The sequence below is a fragment of the Carya illinoinensis genome, chromosome 10 (genome assembly GCF_018687715.1).
Source record: "Carya illinoinensis cultivar Pawnee chromosome 10, C.illinoinensisPawnee_v1, whole genome shotgun sequence".
Lineage (NCBI taxonomy): Eukaryota > Viridiplantae > Streptophyta > Magnoliopsida > Fagales > Juglandaceae > Carya > Carya illinoinensis.
Window position 1 is genome coordinate 17839583 of NC_056761.1, and position 9859 is coordinate 17849441.

At 34.6% G+C, this 9859-nt stretch overlaps 1 protein-coding gene across 1 annotated transcript; it reads left to right on the forward strand.

The window, feature by feature from the left end:
- The first annotated feature begins 2909 nt into the window (after positions 1 to 2909).
- Positions 2910 to 9835, forward strand: LOC122279107 (WPP domain-associated protein-like). The gene is made up of 6 exons (XM_043089447.1): positions 2910 to 3151; positions 3532 to 5974; positions 6467 to 6593; positions 8204 to 8305; positions 8893 to 8971; positions 9173 to 9835. The coding sequence occupies exons 2-5, from the start codon at positions 3603 to 3605 to the stop codon at positions 8953 to 8955; spliced, it is 2664 nt and encodes an 887-aa protein (XP_042945381.1). The 5' UTR covers positions 2910 to 3151; positions 3532 to 3602; the 3' UTR covers positions 8956 to 8971; positions 9173 to 9835.
- The last annotated feature ends 24 nt before the right edge of the window (positions 9836 to 9859 follow it).

Sequence of the window (9859 nt, forward strand, 5' to 3'; positions counted from 1 at the left end):
ATGTTCGTACATGGGGATTGAGGGCACCATGTATATCTTTATTGGTTTTGACTTTAGCTATAAACTCTAGTTTTAGTCAAATTATGAACTTGGTAATAGTTAGGTCATTGCCAATTCTTACATGCTCCTAACTACAGAGGCATTCTATATATTTATTTAAAAAATTAAATAAATGATAACAAAATATAAGCCTAGTTTGATTTGGTAGATGAGATGCGATTTTAATATAATAATTACAACTTTGTCAAACTCCCACATAAAATATAATCAACAATTTAACTTTTTAAAAAATTTTAAAATAAAAATAATATTAAAAAATAATATTTTAAAAATTTTTAATTTAATTTTTAACTTCTATCTCGTCTCTTCTTATCTCATCTGTGTAATCAAACAAGAACTAAATATACTACAAGACTACAAATCACCTTAGGGAAAATGGACAACATAGAGGAATATAAGAGTTGGAAGGAACGCAAGTGATTGTAAGATATAATACATTTTGTCTTCTACAAACGAATAATACTCTGGGAATTAAAAAATTTTTGACATGAGAATGGATCACTCAATTATTTATTAATGAATGTAACATAATATAAGGGTTCTGCTTGGATTCGATTCTTATTGAATCAGATGTCTTAAATGAGAAAATTATATTAAAAAAACAAAATAAAATAAATAAGATATAAATGAGCTAATTAAATTAAACAAAATAATTATTATGGGCCGGTTGCGATATATAAATGGTGAAGAAAGTTGGCATTCCGGGCCTAATCCAATGAAGCCCCACATGAGCCTGGTGAGTATAGTTTTGTTTTCATTATGTTTGTTTATGGTTTACTCCATGGCTGTACTTATGGGGAAAACTTTTATTTGCAGCCAATGTACAGGACACACTCTACTCGATGCTGGCATGTTAGATTGAAGAAATTTAAAATTCAATTTTTTAAACTTCTCATAAATTAGCTCCAACCATTAACTTACAAGCACTAAACCACTGAGGGTGGTGGCTCAGTTGTCCATAAATTTGACAGTGGGCATTAGGTCCTGGGGTCGAATTTCGCAATCGGAAGTGTTTAAGATTATTGGTGATCTATTGACTTATAAACCATTAATGCCCTCGTGGCATTGGGGTCAGGATATAGTTCAAGTCCGACTTATAAGGAGTGTCTACAGTTCTCGTTGTCTAGGCCCCTCTTGTCTGGCTCCCTAGCAGATTGGGTGTGAAAGATTTAATAAAACAATGCTAAAAAGGAATCCAGTAGCTTGCTGCTCTAAGCATATTTGATTGATATATATATATATATATATATATAGAGAGAGAGAGAGAGAGAGGTTACACACATATTGAATTGTTTACACAAGTACATAAAACTTATCTCTACATATACAAATATTAGATTGATTATAAGATAAGATAACAACTATCCTAACAACTAGCTTAACAACTAGCCTTTATCCTTATCATCAGTTTTGTGCTCATCTTTATCTTTATCATCAGTTTTATCCTTAACAGTGTGCTACTATGGTCACGTCCTAGTAGGGAAGCCATTTTTATTGTATCCTCCAACCCTTTTTGGCGAGGAAGAAAAAAAAAAAAAAAAAAACTTACAAGCAAAAATACTTCCTTCAGAGAGCTATCTTAGCCACATTTTACACATTCAACTTTGAATCTACTTTTATCCTCACCGGGTACTAAAGAAAGTTAGCATGCCTCAATACTATCTATGAACTATGAAGCTCGGTATCACTAGACTTGTTTCCGCCCTCTCAACTTGCATATTGCAATTAATCTTGGTCTATGAACCACACAACTTATGAATGAAAGATATTTACATTTATAATAATATGCACAGTTTAAACAGATTAGAAACTATATATTTAATAATTGGACTATATTATATAATTAGGCGTGTAAGCATTTTTGCAAAAATAAGAAAAGAGCAACAAATTATGAACTGTTATAAACCGATTTGTATGACCATCTTTAGCCATCAATTAAGACCATTTTTAACCATTAATTAAAACTATCTTTATCCATTAATTATGATTTAAACTTTACATAAATCGCTTTTGTACTCGTATATATATGTGTATTATTCCCTTTAATAGGATGATGTTTTCAATATTGAATAACAATATTTTTTCTTGTAATATCATTTCTCTTTTAGTTTCATAACATGAACACTAATATATCCAAGAGAACAATGGTTTATTAAACACATATGTTAACCAATTTAAAGCTATTGTTTTATAAACTTCATGACATTAATCTATAAATTTGGTTTTCTTTTTCTATAATTCATTAAGTCTACTTTTGAAATTAATTTGTTGGTTTGAGAAACAAAAAGTATTGTAAAATTAAAAATCCTTTATATCCATAGATCTATTTTTTTTTATAAAAAAAAAAACTTTATCTATTCCATTTAATTCATACGGAATAAGTTACTTTGTTAACAATTACTTTGTTTATACCTTTACGTTAAGTCATGCAGATCATCTATCATATCTCCAGAATATGACAACACAAGCTTTAGAAAAGGAACGAATCATACATGATTTTGGTACATATGTAAATCAACTTGGATAACAGAGTCAAAAGAAATTGAACGTACTCTCTATCCTCACCCGTCAATGAAACAACGACATAAACCGTTAAAAATCTTTTCTTATCAAACTTCCCAGTGTTGTAATTATATAAGTGGATAAAACACTGATTTGTATGGATCAGTTATTTCTGTTAACTTTATATTAGGTTTATTTAACTTATATAAATCTATGACTTGTTATAACTCTTTTTTTTTTTTTTCATTTTTTTATTAATTATTTTCTCATATTTTCTCATACACACACGATACAAACAGAGTGAGACAAAATATAATGCTTACAAGGTACATATCCCAGAAGTAAAATACTAAATACAGTTTGCTCGGGGGTTGATTTATATTCTCGGTCGCTCCCGCTCAGCAAGCCGCCCTACACCTCTATTTGACTTATCCAAATCCCTAGAAAGCAAAACTGAATTGTCAGTCAAAAGAATCAGGCAGGCTTTCCTGCCTGCAGCACATCTTCTATAATTTTCCTGGAAAAACTCTATCATCGAAAAGCCAATCCTACCGTCCTACGGTCTTCTGGGTGTTCATCTTCTTCGCTAGTAAGTCTGCGTGTTGTAAATTCTGTCTGCCTGTCTGTCTGTCTGTCTCTATAGCATGTTTTTTTGCAAGCCTATAGGATGGAGTAGTTAATGGTTTGAGCTAGATTTTTAGTTCATTTTGGAGTGTGGGTATGTTTGCTGAGAAAATGCGGGACAACAACAGTGGTAAAGAGTAGACTTTTGATAGCATGCAATAGAAGAACCGCCTTGGTTGCTTTATTTTTCTCAAATTTCTGTGTGACCCAAGAGACCTTGTGTTATTTGGCTCATGGTTACAAGAAATTTAGGTACCCAGTAAAGTGTAGAATAAGAAATTATGATTTATAACTGTTTCTGAATCTTTTTATAATGAGGTTCTTCTTATTGTTTTTCAAATATAGGTAGTTTTACAAGTCCGGTGTGGAATATCATCCGCGATTGAGCTTTTCATAATTATATATATTTATATATTATGGAGATTTCAAGGGTTATGGATGCTGGGGATGCTGAAAGCTGTGATGGGCCGGTGCAGCTTGGTGATAATTTTCGAGAAAGTGAGAAATTGGGTGATGATCTTCTTGAGGATTTGGAGTCATATTTGCAAGATATTAATGATCGGTTGACTATTTCGAGGATGGTGAGTGACTCTGTCACAAGGGGTATGGTCACTGCAGTTAAACAAGAAGCGGATCAGAAAATTGCTCAGAAGGAAGTGGAGGTGGCTCAATTAAAGGATATACTACGTCTTCACCACATGTGTGTGAATGAAGATGAATCCTTGGGGTCTCCATTGACATGCCATGAGGTAAAAGACTCGTGTCATTGCAGGATGTCTTATAACTTCAAAGACACTTTTGTAGAGAATGAGACAATGAGAGAATCTTTAGTAAGCCTTATAAATGATGCTAAAGATCAGTTCAACATGCTCAAGAAAGAGATTGATCGCACAAGAGGATTTAGTTCTATTAGGAGGATTGGTTCAGGTTCTGAACTGCTGGGATTGAGTGGTATTCTTCAAGATAAGGTGTCTGAAAGATTGACTGATGTGGATATAATTTTTGAAAGCCTCCAAGCTACATTAGACAATGTCTGCAAACAAGCGGAAGGTATGCTTCAGTTGTCTAACGTATCACTCTATGCATGGAAGCAAGAGCAACAGTTTCAATCAGAAATTGAAGATATGGTAATTAAGAGTTGCATTGAGAGTCTTCAAGTGAAGTTTGAAGAAAGACTTTGGGATCAAAATGCTCAACTTTTTGGTAATGAAAGTTTGAGTTGGCTTGAAAAGTTCCGAGATATTTCAAGTTTGCGGCATGAATTGGATGCCATTTCTAAATCACTGAATGTTAATGAAATTGGGCTAACTTCTCTTGGGTCCTTAGAGATTGGTGAGGAATGGAGTAACGATAAAAGGTCTGACCATTTCCACCGCAAGGTTTTAAGCAATCATGTTTCATCATCAACTTTGATCTGGGAAGGAAATAGAAAACATGAAGATTCAAATGCTAATATCCCAGAAAATTCAGATCCTGCCCAATTAAAGCAAATGTCGCAAGTTGAATTGATTGCCGAGATGACCAATATGAGGAGAAATCATGAGTCTAAAGTTGAAGAGATGACTGAAGAAAACTTTCGCCTCAAGCGGGAATTATTAAGGTTGAGGGAAAGGGGATCTTCTTTGCCACTGAAGAAAGATAAGGAGTTTGATATGTTGAAGAAGAAAATTTCCCATTTCATTTCAAGATTAGATGACATTCTCATGGAAAATGAGACACTATATGCATTCAGTGAAAATGCTGAAAATATTTGCAGTTTGAAGGACAGACTGGAATCCCTTGTTTTACAAAATCACCAGCTTAGAGATTTGCTTTCAGATAAGAAAAAGGAAGTCAGTTGCCTCTCATCACAAGTTTCTGATGCTGAAGATAAAATTCCAAAGCATCATCTTATTGAGGCAAATTTGCTATGTGCCATAGAAGATGCACATTTTAAAAACTCAGTCAGTGAGGATGTATATAAATGTGTTCTTAGGGAGTTGATGTGCCAGGTTAAATTTATCACTGAAGAATCAGATTTACAGGGTAATACCTTGCAAGAAATATATAAAATTATATTCAAAGAAGCTATTCATGGTGCTAAAATTACAAGCAAGTATGAATTTGCAGATTTAGATATGGAGTGTATTATCATGCTAGAGCTGCGTGGAATTATATTTACAGAAGCCTTGAAGGATGCTAGAGAGATTGTCAATAACTTGAATGTGAAATACACTAATGAACATAAAACACGAGTTTCTCTTGAGATGGAGGCACTAGAAAAGGCAAAAGCCCTAGAATTAGAGATTATGGATAAGAAAAGGTTAAAGTTAGAGATAAGCTCACTGACAACAGTAGTCGAAGAAAAGGAGAAGTTAGTACAGGAAACAACAGTTGCAGTGGTAAAAGAAAAGGACCGATTTGAACTAGCTTCACAAGAGCTTGAAAATTTAAGGGATCAGGCACATCGACAGCAGATCTTGTTTTTGGAGAGAAGTGAAGAGTCAAACGTCATAAAGGGCAATCTGGCTGAGGCATTAAAGCAAATTGTGCAGTACAAGGCAGAGATGTGGGAATTAAATCTGAACCTTGAACTGGCAACGGTAGACTTGCGGAGAGTTGATGACGAGAGAAGGATGCTTCATGCCATCACACAAGAGAAGCAGAAGGCTTTATCATTGGTCCAAGTTAAAGAGATGGAGTATCAAATGCAAATGGAATCAATAATTGCTCTTGTTGAAGGATTGTCAAAAGCAGTTGTTGGTTTTGAATGTAGAGCAACAGAGAATATATCAAATATCAGTCTGAGGTAGTTTTCATTGCTAACTTTTGCTTTATTGTATTAAAGCTAATAGTTACTGTTGGGTATATGTTTGGCTTATTTTTCCTCTGGCATGATAAGCAAGATTGTGGATAGCTGGTTAAATGTTGTTGGATATCTGTGCCTTATATGATTGAAATTATATGGGCAGGGAGTTATAATCAATTAAATGATTTATTTTAGCTCTTTTGGTTACTGGAAAGAGGTAGGTCTAATGAGAGCAATGTTATGTACACAACTGTCTTCTTCTGGAAAAGAACGATTCATTTGGAAACACTCTTTTATTAACCAATATACTGGACCTTAAAGAAACAACTCCCCATAGGCTGGAAAATCATGATTCATTTGGAAACACTATTTTGGATGGCATTACATGCATTTAGCAGTTGGTTTCATTTTATTTCTTCCTTTTGTTCATCTGCAATATTTCAGGTGAACTTAGACTGAAAGCTAATTTAAACAATGTGCCTTTGTGTTCAGGCTGGAAAATTTGATTTCTGCATATCATTTTCTTATCCCAAAGGCTGATATACTCCAAAGGACAGGGTTACTGTACAAGCAGAGGCTTGAGAGGAAATGTTCTGATCTTGAAAAGGCTGAAGCTGAGGTATGTACATCAGAAAGTTTACACTAGCACAAGGTTTTTAGATTTCGTGGAGATAGAACTGAGTCATGTCTTCTACTTCTGATAAAACTTTTTTTCGAGATTTGATTGTCGACAAAACTAAACAACATGATGTGGAAGACTGCATTTGGTTTCCACAAGATAGGTGACCGTGGTATACTATGGTTCCACAATGCTACATTTTACGATTGAAGTCCATATGTGATTTATGACCACATACTCTCTCATTTAGCCGTTGAGGTATTATTATTAGCAGCAAAAATTTAATTAGTTGTCTATACTTATAAACCACATAGTTAGGGGTCACTAGCTTTAACTTAACCAATCAGTGGATGAAAGCTAGGATAAGAAGGTTAGATCTCCTAATCTGTGATACTCCATATGATAAGGATAAAGGGAGGTGATGTATGGGATCCCACATTGCTTGGGAAGGAGAAGCTATTGCTCTTTATAAGGTTACAATTGTATTATTGATTAGTAATTTTGGAGTATAGGCCATGTGGTGGAGATTTCCATTGGGGCGTTACAAATAGTGTCAGAGCCTATCACAACCAGAAATGTGGGACTTGAGCCGTGCCGCCTACAATGAACTGACTCGACGAGGACGTCAGGAGTTTAAGGGGGGTATATTGTGATATCCCATATGGTAAGGAGGAGGGTAGGTGATGTATGAGATCTCACATTGTTTGGGAAGGAAAAGTTCTTGCTCTTTATAAGGTTTCAATAGGGCTCCGATTGCATCATTGACTAGTCATTTTGAAATATAGGCCATGTGGTTTGGGCCTTCCATTTGGGCCGGTACATAATCATTGCATCTATTACTCCATATTGAAGAGAGAGAGAGAGAGAGAGAGAGAGAGAGAGAAGAATACATGCAACTAATTGTCTAGGATTTGCCTTAAGTTTCATTGGATATAACTTAAAAAAGAGGAAAACTACACTTTGCACCCCTAAATTACCATCCTTTTTGCATTGTTCCCTCCAAAATTTCAATTTTGGTATTTGTCACTTTCAAACTGCCAAAAAGATCGCTATTTGCACTCTCTAGGGCCTGAAACATCCAACATGTGCCTACCTGAACATGGAAAAGACAAATGCATACTAAAGATACTTTGGAAATCTCAGTTTAGATGGGGGCAGTTTAGACATTTGTAGGTCTTTGAGGGTGCATGTTGTAGTTTTTTGGTAGTTCGAAGGTTACAAATACCAAAATTGTAAGTTTGAAAGCCACATGACAAAGGGAGTTGTAATTTAGGGGTGTAAATATAATTTCCCCTCGTAAGAATGTCTTTGAACTACCTCTTAAGGTTGATGACAAGTTTGTTAATTAATATCTGAAAGGGTCTATGTTTTCCTACTGGCTGGAAAATGATTAGATAGAGACGGAAAAAATGGCGTACGTCCTGGAAGTTAACTAGAGAATTTTTGTTAAACGTGGATTGAATATATCAAATCTTATTACAGAGTGCATAAGGGAGTATCCGGATGACCATCATTAATTTTGTCTATAGCTTTTATATATGATTTTAGAATTTGGATTTTGTTATCTTGCTTCAGTAGCAATTTTATTGGATTTTATCTTTGGATTTCAGGTTGATCTGTTGGGTGATGAGGTTGATGCGCTTTTAAGCCTTCTTGAGAATATATACATTGCACTTGATCATTATTCACCAATATTGAAGCATTATCCTGGAGTAAGATTTTTTTCCCTTTCCATTGATTACATTATCTTCATATTTTTGGCAGTCTTGCCTAGAAGATTTATTGTATGGAATTAATCAAGTTTCTAATTCTTGTTAGTGAAAAGTGTATTGCACTTGATCTTTTTGGCAGTCTACTATGTGTTTATATCTTCAATGGCCTTAAAGTTTTTATGATTCTTCATTATTGTAAAGTGTCGACAATGAGAGATATTAATGTAAAATTCATCGTATTTTGACCACCCTTAGTCTTTTCGGCATAACCTTCTAAAGACACTGCTAAAGTTTTTTTCTAAGGTTTTTGAAAATGAAAAATAGAACAGGCATTGGTGAAAAAAGGTTTCATAAAATTGTTTTGAATTGAAAAGAATCTCATGTCTGCATGGTCAACTTTCAAATACGTTTTTTCTTCATAGAGGAATAGATTATGCTTTTTGTGGTGATCGATCCATATTTCTATGCCTACCATTAAATTTCTTGTACCGAATATTTGTAATTGTTGTTGTTACTTATAAAAAAAAATATTTGTATTTTGTTGAAAAATCAGTCTAATTATCTCTCATTTTTTTTGCTTGTCACAGATTATCGAGATCCTGAAGCTGGTAAAAAGAAAACTTGGTGGGGAATCCACAAAACCAGTTTGATTTGTTCTTTCACTTGGTAATGATAACTAACTTAGTGGTCTCACGCCCATGACCCTTGGAAGTTATGAAACCTTTGTGATATATTACTTGGTTTTTTTGTAGGTCTTGGAAGAGTCTACCTTAATTTATTCTTTATGAAATTATTACTTCGTTTTCTTTTTGGATGCTCTTTGATAAGGATGCGTCTTAATGTCTACTGTTTTTTTGAACTGAACAGATGCAAGGCTGCCACATTATTCATTCCGGTCCCTGCTGCTGCATCTCTGGATATTGCAGCATTTTGTTGGAGACATTGGCGGGCATCCTTTGCCTTATCAAAACCAAGTGAACAATACAAGAACAGGCTGCCATAACTGAGCCTGAAAAGATGTCAATTTGAGATGTCCGGTGGGCTGGAGGATTTTCTCCTTGAATTACTTGATGTACACTTGTAGGAAACTCCTTGCCGAGGGCTTGTGTGCCCTCAGGATTAGTCGGGACGTTGTTCCTAGACACCCGGTACCAATTAAAAAAAAAAAAAAGAAAGATGTCCGATGGTTCTTAAAGAAGGATTTCTGTAGAGGGTAACTAAGATGCCCAGTAGCTTCTTTTTTTTTTTTAAGGTTGGGGGGAGGGTAACTAAGATGCCACATTATGGCAATAGTATTTGCAGAGCATAGCTTGACAATATAACTCGTCAAACTATATTCTTTTTGTCAAAATATTATTTTGTCTTTGGGGAGCCGTGGGATGTTTCCTGATGTCCAGTGAACTAGAGATACTTAGGTCTCTTTATTTACAGTTACCCTTCTAATGTTGCAATTTGTAACCTCGTTCATACACTTTCATAATCTTTAGTTATACATGGAGGAGAAGCCTGGTGGATACAAAAGTTATTTCATTTCCCTTGATATATCATTAGAAG